Source organism: Taudactylus pleione, unplaced genomic scaffold (genome assembly GCF_031769625.1).
Source record: "Taudactylus pleione unplaced genomic scaffold, aTauple2 ptg000040l, whole genome shotgun sequence".
NCBI lineage: Eukaryota > Metazoa > Chordata > Amphibia > Anura > Myobatrachidae > Taudactylus > Taudactylus pleione.
The window spans coordinates 32922873-32936921 of record NW_028284442.1 but is presented as its reverse complement, the minus strand read 5'-3'; the positions used below and the strand labels follow the sequence as shown (position 1 = coordinate 32936921).

General features: G+C 41.8%; 1 protein-coding gene across 1 annotated transcript in view; it reads right to left on the bottom strand.

The window, feature by feature from the left end:
* The window catches only part of MTMR4 (myotubularin related protein 4), a 90946-nt gene that overhangs the window by 66589 nt on the left and 10308 nt on the right, over positions 1-14049 (bottom strand). Inside the window, exon 2 of the mRNA XM_088455299.1 lies at positions 4007-4043. Coding sequence (XP_088311425.1) covers positions 4007-4009 — 3 coding nt within the window. The 5' untranslated portion in view covers positions 4010-4043. The remainder of the gene's footprint in view (positions 1-4006; positions 4044-14049) is intronic.

Below are 14049 nucleotides of genomic sequence, written 5' to 3'. Positions count from 1 at the left end.
ACATTTAAAAAGGCAAAACCAGGTTGGTTTAGGCTTTCACAAAATAAAATTGCTACTTTAAATCTTGAAACAAAATTGCCAAAAAGTTAGCACTGTCACAAACTCATCCTCCATTACATTCCCCCTTTAATCTTCTGTGCTTCATATATCTCACCTGGGCAATATTTGGGTATGGGAGGTGCTATGAAAGCTCTGTGCAATAGAAGTGATAGATCGAAAAACTGTAGCAGAACCCAATTGTTACACCGCAATAAAAGGTCCATCACAAATACTGTACATCATGCATAGAGTGGATATATGAGAGGAGCCATTAACTAATAAATCAACATCAGCCCTTAATCTGTTCGGGAAATCCATCAAATTCTGAAAATTCTCATTACTTAAAATATTGTTTTGGTGACAAAAAAAAACCTACAGTGTTTGTCTCATCTCTACTCAAGCTGTCTTTTTACATAGTAGTAATGTGATCAGTTTTTTTTTTTGGCCATAGTCTGTAAAGTGAATGGATACTACATTTCTATTTTCTGTGGATTAAAGACAACAGGTCAAAATTAGAGAGAGTAATATCACTTTGAAACACTATCTTCAGCCTCATGTGAATAAACAAATCAATATATATAACCATTCTGTCTGTGTAATACTGTGAGATTAAATAGAAACTTAAGGTGGTTAATGACTGACAAATCAAGGTTACAGTGTGATTAATATTTTACTGTACTTGTCTCCTTTGATGCTTGTTATTCGGTGCTATGAAGGTGAATCACTGGTTTGTGTTCTATTAGGTCTCCTGTAAGTGAACAGTAACTTACTTCTGTACTGATAATTCTGGTTGTGTTTCAAATGTTCAGTAATGTTTTATTTAGTATATTAAAGAAAATCTATGATTTTTTTTTTTTTTCGTAATCCCTATTTTTCATGACAAAAAGTAATTCTTAGCCTCCTCCCTTCCATTCATCTCCCTGTAATTTGCTGAAATGTAGTGGCAGATTGAAGTACTATTATGTACCATAATTGAAAACCTGATAGCTGAGTGCAGTGGTAGTAGGTGTGATAAAAATCTTAATGCTATTTAAGATTAATAGATAGTTGGAGCTTTCCGTATAATGTTGGAAACTGTATGAGGTCAATGTCAGCCAAAGCAACCCTGGATAACTACAATTATTTTTACCATGTTGGGTCTATATTATTGATCCCCGTTTTATATTGGGGATCTATAAATCCAAAATTACAGGTTAGAACATTAAAGCGTAAAACTGTAAATAGTTTTGAATAATAGACGCCCACCCAAATGAAATGTTTCTTTCTAAGGGGGCTATTCAATTAGGTGCGAGTTCGCTTGCGCGAGCAGATCTCACGGGGAACTCACACTGTGAATTGCCATTGCAATCCAATTCTAAAACATCATTTTTTTTTTTTTTTTCAAAGGAAATTAGCATTTTTTTGTGCGCACTCCCTGAGGGTGTGAAAAGGCAGGGAAAATCTTTATTTTAAGGTGAAAATTTCGAGACAAGGCGGAATTCAATTATTTTCATCCCCTATCGCGCCCGACGGAGCTATTCTATTCTTGCTCCTGTCGGCCGCGATCAGCTGCCAAGCGCTACATTTCAGCTCGCAGCCCCTGGGGGATGAGAGCTGAAATGTGCGAAAAGTGACATGTTTGGGCGCCCAAACATCACTTTTCGCGATCGCGCCCAGCACTTTGGTCGGGGTTAGCCGATTTACGCGGCTAAACCTGACCACTTTGGGTGCGATCAGCGTGAAAAGCTGGCACAATTGAATAGCGGCCCGCGATCTCCTGTCACTTTAGACGGGAGATGCGGGCCGCGAAAACAATTGAATTCCGCCCACAGTGTAGAACCTCTTGGTTACACCCTAATGACTAAAAAGGCATTTTGAGTGTTGGAAAAAAAAAATGGGCCTCAAATTATCCCAAAAATTAACTTTTTCATTAGTCTAGGCAAATTACCACAAAATAATTTTTCTACTTTTTTTTGCATGATATGTTTAATTCGTTATTAAATTAAAAAAAGTTTGCTTTTGATAATTTTTTATTTAATAAAAAAAAATTAAACAAAAATGCATAAATCAGCCATTTGATACAGTTTAAAAAAAACCTCCAGTACTTTCCTTATGTCCACCATCAGTCTTCTATATGATTCTGATAACGAAGTTCTCACTTTTTTGGGGTTCCAGTATGATGGTTTACGCACTTTTTCATTCCCTTCTTCTAAGATGCATGATACAGAAAATTTGCACACCCTCGCCGCGAGTAGCGCAAATAGGCATTTCTAATTGGATGTCACATTTTTCGGGAGTTCGTATTCGTGCACTGTATAAGTTTTATGAAACAAACTCGCTTTTGCAAACTTGCACCTAATTGGATTGCCCCACAAAACCACAACTGCAGTTGGGTATTACATGTATGAGAACCATAGTGCTTGGAAAATACATAAGCCCACCCTTCACTTCTCATGGACACCTCTAACTGGTCACACTTATGGTGCAGCCATCTAGACCCTGCTATATAAAACCTACAACTATGCACACATCTTATGCCCACACAGACAGACAGACAGACAACCCTTATGCTTTCTTAGTGTTTAAGATCCAAACTTTCCCTGCCATCCTCTGCAGAAGTGGCTTCAGACATTGTAGAGGTGTTAGGTGAACGCCCTTGCCATTGTGCAGGTTAGAGTTGAGGCATTTACATTAAATATTTAATTTGGGAGATCATCTCTCCCAATGTGTATGTCTGTTGCATAAACACTTCAGAAATGTTATCCAAAATGAAATTTACCATATTGGGGGTCATATAATCATTATCCTTATTTCTGACGCTGTGGGGGCGATTCAATTCAGCAGGAGTTGAACAGCGCTGGGAAATTGATCCCGCAGCTAATTAATTCAGCGCGCTGTTTAGTCCGAGTGTTACAAATTAAGAGCCGGATTCAATTAGACGCGAAAAGCCAAAAAGCAGTTTTGCCTACTGCCGCTTTTCGCCTGTTTGCGTCTTATCTCCAAATTCAATTCCGGGACCAATTCGCCTAGGCGGAAACTCAATGCCCTGAAACAGGCGGAAAAGTTTTTCCATTGAATGACGGGCGGAAGAAAGTGCAAAATCTCTATTTTGGGGTGCAAATGTGGGGAATTGATTCAGTACCCTTTGGGCCCATGTGAAGGGGGCGTGGCCTAATCTAGGGAGACATGGCCATACCCCCTTGAGCTAAAGAAAGAAAAAAACAACTTTTGCAGCGCCATGATCAGTGTGATCGCTCCCCCCCACAGGCAGTCTCTTACTGCAGCCCAGCACGCTGCTGTGTGGGTGGGGGAAGAGTGGCGCCGGACCCGGGCCCCCTAGCAAGCCTGGGCCCCGGTAAATAGTACCCGCTCCCCCCCCCTCTCGGCGCCCCTGGTTATGCATTCGCCTATTTGCGTTTTTGCCTGTTCTGTAATTTAATACATTGAATCGCAGAGACGCGCATGCCGCGAATTCGCATCCCAAACAAGTGAATTCGGCAGGAAGTACAATAGGCGAAAAGTTTTCGAGTTTTCGCATCTAATTGAATATGGGCCTAAGTCGGAGAAAGACGGTTCTCGCGACTTAACCTGGGTGTTTAGTCGGAGAACCGGCATTCTCTGACTAAAGTTCCAGCCGCGAGGCTGTTAGCAGGAATAACAGATCTGTGTGCCTCGATTAACCCTCTGCTTACCTTACTTTTTAGGGACAGATTTGTCAGATTGTAAAATTACTGAGTAACCATGATGGAAGCCACAATTACTACAGAAGCAACTTAATCATTCATATTACCAACCAGGAGATAATGCAAACAGAAAAGGACTCAACTTTGCAAAAAAGTGTCTTACAGTGCGGTGCATTATTACAATATAGTACAATACAAAGCTGACAGTATTACTATTCTAGTGTTACATTCCATTGGGATGGAACCTATTTACTATTCTGGACAAGTGACACTGCAATGTAATGACAGAAGTCAGGTTTACTCACCATAATGTACTCACTCCTCTTCAAATCAAATTAAGACCTAGAAAAAACAAACAAAAGAAAACACATTTTAAAGCACACATACAAAATGCCACATATATAGGCTAGATAAGACAATGATCACAGAAATATACACAACTATCACATACATCCTGGGGGAATGCTCACAGCAAAATTGCAAAGTAAGATGAGCTTACAATATACACCTTACTGTACTCTGAACATAGAGCTGTACAAACACTCAGCAGTTGTTCCACCGCTCTGTAAATAACCGGAAATGCTTGCTAAAAATCCACAAAGGGGGAATTTTTCTTCTTTCGCTTTGCATATAAGTATGTAGAGAATGAATAGAATTTCAAAAACCAAAACAGACATTGAAGGAGGAAGGGGGTACTAACGGCACAGCAGAATGCAGGTCCAGCCACTTACCATGCAGCAGGGATCAGAAGCTGAAAGTCACCATTTGTTCCTGCATTCATCATGCATTATATACATATATACTTAATGCATTCAGAACTAGCACAACTATCAGCTTACCACATAAATATATCAGTGATAGAACAACAAGAGGAGCCAGCCATTTGCTCAGAACAAGGTAGGTATCCACGTAACAGGTACAAGTACAATTACATCACCAGCCTACATCACATAGAAGGAGGTAGGTATGCATTGTTATAGTGACTGAAGACGCATACTATTATCTTAGAAAAAGTAGTTACTTACATGCAGGGAGCACACAAGCTAGTAAGAAGCAGAGGTGCCAATTAACTGGAAAATAGGGAGGGGCGGGGGAATATTTAATAAGCACACTACACCAGCCATGACACAGTACCATTTGCACTCACTGAAAGGCAGCAATTTGTGTCATGTACAGTCACACTGTAGTATCATGTATGCACTGAATGTTCAGAGCCATTCTGGTCAGCATCCATACATCATTAAGGCACGTGGCACCAAGTGCAAACAAAGTTAATAATACATTAATATATATATATTATATATATATATATATATATATATATATAAAAAAAGAAAACGCAACCTATTTCTAATACGAGACTGGGGGTATCCAATTAGCTGTGATTTTGCGTAGGTTATGCCCATTTTTTGACCATAATTTTTTCCCCCTATCCTATTAGGATATTTCTCCTGAAAACACATATGATTCGTGATAAGCTCATAACCTATGTGTTTTCGCCCTTTCATCTTTTTGTGGATTTTTTTTTTTTTCGGGACACAACAAATCCAGAAAAAAAGTCCACGATAAGTGCCAGCATCGGGCGGCACTTTGGGGCTAATTGGATAGACCCGCGATGATCCATTAGCAGCGCTACTTTAGCGCTGCTGATCACAAATCATCTAGTCCTCCACAAGTCCTATAAAATGTGATCAATCCAATCTCATGTGACAGATATCCCACCTGCAATATTTATTCCATAAACAGAACGCAAACCAACAAGAATTACTAGAAAAAGTAAGTACACCCTTACTGCTTCCATATCCAAGGTAGTTGGTGTTAATGAAGTGCACGTCATTATGTGATCAGGAAGGGTTACCACCTCCATATGAAAGCAGAACTATTGGGAGCTCAATCTGGAGCATTTTCTTGCACTAGTTTCATGCCAATAGGAAAAGTCATCTGCATCAATCAATTGTTGTTGCTCATAAGATCCATAACCTTTAGGTGAGATATTGTGTACACAGATCAAAGGCCCGACGGTCAGTCAAAAACCATTTGGGTCGGCTCCCGATATTGTGCGTGCTGCACACGTTAGGTCGTTGACGTTGTTTTGGCATTGTTCAGAAAGTGCAGTGTGTACGGACCTCGGTTGATGTCTGCTCGTTAATTAGCACTCTCCTACAAACACTCTACGATTTGCAATTGAAAGGATCATTTGGAACTAAATTATTGGGTATTGTGTATATAGGCCACTTTCGGTATCCTATTAATCAGTCTGAACTGATCTAGTCGTTGGCATCGTTGGGCAAAATCTTATAGTGTGTACCCAGTTTGAGGTGTTTGATGAATTTTTGCCCATTCCTCCTTGTAACACTGCTTCAGTACATTGATGTTTGAGGGCATTCATTTATGCCCAGATCTCTTAAGGTCCTGTCATATCATCTCAGTAGTATTGAGGTCTATGCTTTGACTTTTAAAGCCATTCAGTTGTTAGTTTCTTGGCGTGCTTATAAACATTGTTCTATTGTATAATCAAATTTGAACGGTCCTTTTGCTCGGAGGTGGTGGAGTATACTCTGTTGAAATGTATAGCCGCTCTATCTGCCTAGAGAATTTACGGCGGTTACAATAATGGCTGTTTATATCCACCCGCAGGCAAACAGAGGCTGTGCCTTGGACTTATTATATAACGCAATGACCAAGTTGCTATCGGTGTATGTGGAAGGGGCGTTCATTGTGGCCGGGGACTTTAATGGAGTGGACTTAAAATCTGTACTGCCTACATTTTATAAGAATATTGTGGTGCCGACTCGTGGAGGAGATGTCCTGAACCAAGTTTATACGAGCTTGGATATGAGATTGTTGTATGCACCCACATAGGGAAATCTGACCATTTGTCTCTTTTTTTGGTTCCTATGTATGTACCTATTGTAAGGCGTATTAAACAGACTAGGAAAAGTGTTCAGGTTTGGCCTGATATGACTGTTGAACGTCTGCAAGACAGCTTGGAATTTACAAATTGGAGGAATCTGTGGTAAACGGCTCGGTTGATTTGGATGTTTTTACCTGTCTTGTTATAGGGTATATAAATTGCTGTGTGGAGAGTGTAAGGACTAGGAGAAGCTTTAAGGTGTTCTCAAATGAGAAACCTTGGCTGAATGGGGAAGTCCGTTCCTTATTAGGGCACGAGATAGGACCTTTAGGTCTGGTGATAAGAATGGGTATTGTGCTGCTATGGCAGATCTTCGTAGGGAAATTAGGCGGGCTAAAGTAGCCTATGCAGCAAAAATGGAAGAGAATGTCAACTTGAATAGTGACCCTAGGAGCATGTGGGCAATGCTTGCAGAGGCTCACTGACTATAAAGCTAAATCAATTGATGTTGGGAGTGCAGATAATTCCCTTGCAGAAGACTTAAATGTGTTTTATTCCAGGTTTAATTGTACATATAAACCAGATGTTCCCTTATTGGTTCAGAGGGTAGGGGAGATACCCTTGGTGCTGCACAAATCAGTTGTCCGTCAGTGTATGCGTTCTGTGGACTCTAGGAAGGCGGATGGTCCAGATGGCATCACGGTTCAAGTCTTGAGGCAGGGTTTACAAAATACGCGCTATAGCGTGTTTTTACACGATATAGGGAGTTGCGGACCAGATTTTAAAAACTCAGCGGGACGCGCTGTGTGGGGCTATGCTGGGTGCAGCAGCCTATCACCGCCTGTGGAATCTTTTCAACCAATAGCCGCCGGTGTCTCCTCAGTCACCGCCACGTGCCATCCCCTCTCCCAATCTCTGGTTACAGTAGGTAACTCTGAACATTCAGTCAGACACCGGCCAGCCCACCACGATCTGACCTCGGACTGTCTGGCCACGCCCACCGCCCGGGAGCAGCAGCAGCGAGGCAGCGTCTCCATCCCGCATTCCCCGTTTCCAGGTCGGACTCGAAGTGACTTCTGCATGCGGTCACTCGTTGGAAAGATGGGAGCGGAGCGCAGCACGGTGACTACAGGGAGCACAGCTCATACACCCCTATAGCAGCACAGCACAGATGGTTTAGCAGGTAAGTGTCCTGCCAGTCTTACTTTGTGCCGATTAAACGAAATCTGCAGGAAGAATGACTTATGTACTCAGTTCTAGCACCTTATACATAAACATTACACAGTTCTAGCAGCTTGCAGCCTGCGTAATGTTATGTATAGAGTGCTATAGGGGCGTTTCTAGAGAGGAGGGGGCCCCTGTGCAGTCTCACCACCAACTCTACCCTAACTACTACCTGCCTCCACAGCCCTGTCCCAACTGTTGCCTGCCCTCACCCTTCATAATATGTGATGGGACCCAGAAACTGTGGAGTAGGACCCCAATTTTTTAAAGTGAGGGGACCCTGGGACCCAATTTTTTTTTCATTCAGTGCGATCACTGTTGAGGGAATGTAGTGATCAGTTAGCTGGGGGTTTTACATTTATTTTTAACTTCTCCCTGGATTCTTGCTTTGTCCCAAAGTGCTTTAAATTAACTACCATTGTTCCTATCCCTAAAAATGGACCCCCGAAATGTTTAAATGATTATCGCTCTATAGCTATGATGAAATGCTTCAAGAGATTAGTGTTGAGTCACGTAAAATCTCACTTTGTAGTGGGCTTTGACCCCTGGAAGTTTGCCTTTAGGGCTAACAGCTCGACCGAGGATGCTATCCTAACTGTATTGCATTTAGAAGCTAGGGATACCTATGCAAGAATTTTATTTGTAGATTTTAGCTCAGCATTTAACACTATTGTACCTAGTGCTCTGATTACTAAGCTGTTCGGGTTGGGTTTAAATGGTTTTTCTTGTAGATGGCTGTTAAATTTTTTATCTGATAGACCTCAGGTGGTCAAGTTGGGGAAATCTAGTTCAAATAAGTTGGTGCTGAATGTTGGAGTCCCGCAGGGGTGTGTCCTGAGCCCAGCTCTGTATTTATTGTTCACCCATGATTGTGCGTCTCAGTCTGTTAAGGTCGTTAAATTCGTAGGCGACATCACTATCGTTGGTCTGATAACTAACGGGGATGAACTTAGGGAAATGCAGGTATCTCCTTAGTTGTAATGGCAAACAGGGAGGGGGGAAAGAAAGGGGGGTAGAAAGAGGGAAAATAGGAGGAAAACAATGTTAGGTTTGGTGTAACTCTTTGGCTGCCACAGACCTTAGTGATCCCTTCCTAAATCACTGGGATATAAACATAATAAGCAGATGGGGTCTTAAAGGGCGCACAGATGGTGTTTATGGCAAATTAGGTATTTGTTTCTTAAAACTAAATGTATAGGAAGTAACAAATTTTAAACTTGAACGTATTTAATATGTAATAAATTGTATAAATATATTAAAATGATCGCATAAATGAACAAATAATCATTTAAATTGTATTACCCAGTCCTGGTCGGTTCCTGTGTTCAGTGGCTGTTAACCGTGCGGATGAATAAGAACAGCGGGGTGATGGTTGCAGCGGCTATTGCCGTCAGAGCAGTCCCGTCCGGCAGAGCTCTTGCCTCTCGGTCGACCTTTCTGCTCCCGTAGTTCCTGTGTGGTCTCAACTTCAGTAATGAAATGAGAACTATGGCTGATTAGATGTGGAGTATGGAGTTATTTGTTCATTTATGCGATCATTTTAATATATTTATACAATTTATTACATATTAAATACGTTCAAGTTTAAAATTTGTTACTTCCTATACATTTAGTTTTAAGAAACAAATACCTAATTTGCCATAAACACCATCTGTGCGCCCTTTAAGACCCCAACGGGGATGAACTTGCCTATAGAGCGGAGGAGGCTAGAATGTTTGAGTGCAGTAGTGAAAACTGCCTACTCTTAAATACGATAAAAACAAAAAGGAAATGATTGTTGATATCAGGAAACAGTGTTCCTATAAAGGGCCCCCGTTTGTCTAGGTGGTCTGACCACTGAGGTATTGTCTTCTTTTAAATTGTGTTAAATTGGCACACCAACGCCTGTTTTTACTGCGTCGCTTAAGATTGGCGTGTGTGAGTAGGGGACCCTTTTAAATTTCTATCGCAGTATTGTGGGAAGTATCTTGACTTATGGGATTGTTGTTTGGTACGGGAACTGTACTGTGGCTGAAGGTAGGGCATTAGATCGGGCGATTGGGACGGCTAGTAGAATTATTGGAGTTGTGCTACCATGCACTCTGGAGATATATGAAAAAGAAAACTAGATCCATCTTAGCAGATCCCAGCCATCCTAACCATGCTCTTTCTGAGAAATTGCCATCTAATAGGCGTTAGGCACAAAACATTTGCATAATAGCTTTTATCCCTAACTGTAGTGTGTATGTTAAATGATTGACTTAATTTTGATAGATTAATGCTGTTATGATGTTTTCTTTTCTTTTTTTTATATCTTTAAATAGTATTTGCTGCCTGTTTTATTATGTGGTATAGTGCCGTTTGGATTTTCGTTGACATCAATCATGCTGTTAGTGACAATAATGTATTATTATTATTATATACAGAACATGGATGCTGAATTTTATTCCAGTTCAACCTTGTAAACCTAAGACACATAGGGGGTGATTCAATTCAACATGATGTGAAATGCGGAGGAGTTCACGGAGCTATTCAAATGACCGCGCTGTTCAGTCTGACTAGAGCAGTTTGGTTCTCAAACTCTGTCCACAGGACCCCACACAGGTCACGTTTTCCAGGCCACCTAGCAGGTACACAGGTGTAGTCATTACTCACTGACACATTTTAAAAGATCTCCTGAGGTGTGAGCCAAAATCCAACTTAAGTGCCAGCCGCATTGCATTTTTCCCGGCTTAGCGTGGCGCTAACATCATCGCGGCCAGCACTTCAGTCGGAGAATGCTGGTTACCGCGTCTAAACAGGTGCAGTGACCGTCATCTCCCGACTAAGTGAGACGGGGACAATTGAACAGTTCCAGGAATTCCTTCCTGGCGCTATTCACATCGCGTTTAATTGAATTGCCCCGCCTCCATACTACTCTACTTTGTGGGGATTTATTTATCTTTTCAGCGATGGGGCTTTCTTTTGTCTGCTCTTCCATGAAAGACATTTTTTGTTTGGTCTATTTCTCGGATTGTTGACATAAGCCTATAGATCGCAAGATATAGATTTAGGTATTCTTCATTTGTAAATAGTGTTTTGTACTCTGGAATGATGGACTTCAGACTGTTTGTAAAGCTAGGTACTCACTTGTACAATCCTGCTTGAGATGTGATTCTTCTTACAGTTAAACTTACAATAGAAAGTCCAGATAAACATGCAGATTCCTGCGTACACACTATTACTATCTACCATGTGATCTGTGATCCTCATCTCTTGAAATGATCTGCTAAAAAGGTGGTGACTGCAGGAGTAGCACCAGAAGCATTGGACAGAATGATTAATGGCGCATACACACTTCCAGGTTTGTCCAACATTGTGCCATGTTTTTTCATAAATGTTAAGACTCATCAAAAATACATATATAGGTGATGCGCTAATTAAAAAAAGAGGTCCCAATGTGGCAGAACAATCAGAACACCATCATTTAGATTTCTTAATATTTTAAATTTTATATTACACATAAAACATCATACATACATATAACATAAGAACATTATATTCTTAAAAGATATATTACCGACACAATTCTATACGAAAAAATAATAAAAAATATTAAGAAATCTAAATGATGGTGTTCTGATTGATTGTTCTGTTCTGCCACATTGGGACCTCTTTTTAATTAGCGCATCACCTATATATGTATTTTTAGTTTGTTCTACACGTGTTTATTGGTGAGCTGTCACAGGCTCACATGGTGTGTTATGCTGTTATGATTAATTTAACAGCTTCATTGCTGATAAAATATTGAGTTATAATAATTGCCATTTGATTAGCGCCAGGTGTTGTGTAAATATATATTTTTTTAGGACTCTCATTAAACCAGATCAGCAGATGTGACTGGTTTTCTTGTGATAAAATATGATCATGGGTGCCATACACACTCTTATGGGGGGAATGCAATTGTTTTTTGGGGGTCCATTGCATATGGCAGCTATTGAAATGTTTATGTTGATGGGCGCAATTGCTGCGGGTGCCCATTATTTCTGCTCCCGAGGTGGTGAGCAGAAATCCGCAAAAAGTCCGGCTTTAGGGTGTTCAAACTAGGGGTGTGCAATGTCCACTTTTCGTGCTTTGGATCTGGATCTTTCTCCAGGTTTTGGATCTGGATTGGTTTTGCCAAGACCACCCTTCCGTGTTTTGTGTAGGGATGAGCGGGTTCGGATTTACTCGGTTCTTATCGCCACTTTACCGCAAATTCGGATTAGTTCGGATTTATTTTATTGGCTATCCAAAACACATGATAGCCGATAGCCAATAAAATGCAGTTTTGAGAACGGAGTAAATCCAAACCCGCTCATCCCTAGTTTTGTATCTGTATTTTATTGGAAAAAAGCATGAAAACAGCTAAAATCACAGAATTTTTTATTTTTATTTTTTGTTCCTACACTATTATTAACCTCAATAACATTAATTTCCATTCATTTCCAGTCTATTCTGAACACCTCACACTATTGTTTTTAGGCCAAAAGGTTGCACTGAGGTAGCTGGATGACTATGCTAAGCGACACGAGTGTGCGGCACAAACACGTGGCCCATCTAGGAGTGACACTGCAGTGGCAGACAGGATGGCAGTTTGTAAAACTAGGCCCCAAACAGTACATAATGCAAAGAAAAAAAAAAAAAGAGGTGCAAGATGGAATTGTCCTTGGGCCCTCCCACCCACCCTTATGTTGTATAAACAGGACATGCACACTTTAACAAACCAATCATTTCAGCGCCAGGGTCTGCCACACGACTGTGGCTGAAATGATTGGTTCGTTTGGACCCCCACAAAGCAAGCTTGCAATTAATCTGTCCTTGCACAAACTGGCTCTACAGAGGCAAGATGTCGTCCTCATCCTCCTCATCCACCGATTCCTCACCCTCTTCAGTGTTGTGTACATCCTCATCCTCACAGAGCATTAATTCGTCCCCACTGGAATCCACCACCACAGGTCCCTCTGTGCTTTCTGGAGGCTGGTCTCCCTGGAAGAGTTGATAATTCATTTTTATGAACATCATCTTCTCCACATTTTGTGGAAGCAACCGCCTACGCCTTTCGCTGACAAGGTTCCCGGCTGCACTAAACACTCTTTCGGAGTACACACTAGAGGGGGGGCGACTCAGGTAAAATAGAGCCAGTTTGTACAGGGGCTTCCAAAGTGCCTCTTTTTACTGCCAGTACAGGTACGGACTGTCTGACATGCCTACTTGGATGCATTCACCGATGTAATCCTCCACCATTCTGTCAATGGTGACAGTATCATATGCAGTGACAGTAGACATGTCAGAAATTGTTGGGAGGTCCTTCAGTCCAGACCAGATGCCCAAACTTGGCCCTGCCAGCCCTGCATCACCGCCAGCAGGTTGCTTGGGATACCTAAGTTGTTTCCTGGCAGCCCCAGTTGTGGGAGAAAATGAAGAAGGAGCTGTTGACGTGTCACATTCCGCTTCAGCTGACAGTGTTTTCACCAGCAGGTCTTTGCACCTCTGCAGGCTTGTGTCCGCCAGAAACAGAGACAACGTAGGCTTTAAACCTAGGATCGAGCACGGAGGCCAAAATGTAGTGGTCTGATTTCAACAGATTGACCATCCTCGAATCCTGGCAAAACAAATGAAGGGCTTCATCCACAAGTCCCACATACCGAGTGGAATCGCTCCGTCTTAGCTCCTCCTTCACTTTCTCCAGCTGCTTCTACAAAAGCCTGGTAAGGGGAACGACCCGACTCAAGCTGGCAGTGTCTGAACTGACTTCACGTGTGGCAAGTTCGAAGGGCTGGAGAACCTTGCACAACACGGAAATCATTCTCCACTGTGCTTGAGTGCATACCCCGTCCTTTGCCTATGTCATAGGTGGATGTATATGCTTGAATGGCCTTTTGCTGCTCCTCCATCCTCTGAAGCATATAGAGGGTTCAGTTCCACCACGTCACAACCTCTTGCTTCAGGTGATGGCAGGGCAGGTTCAAGAGTGTTTGCTGACGCTCCAGTCTTCGGCACGCAGTCGCTGAATGGCGAAAGAAGCCAGAAATTTTTCGGGCCACCCAAAGCGTCTCCTGCACGCCCTTGTCGTTTTTCAGAAAATTATGCACCAACAAATTTATTGTGTGAGAAAAACATGGGACGTGCTGGAATTTGCCCAGATGTAATGCCCGCACAATATTGGTGGCGTTGTCAGATATCACAAATCCCCAGGAGAGTCTAAGTGGGGTAAGCCATTGGGCTATGATTTCCCTCAGTTTCTCGAAGAGGTTGTCGGCAGTATGCCTC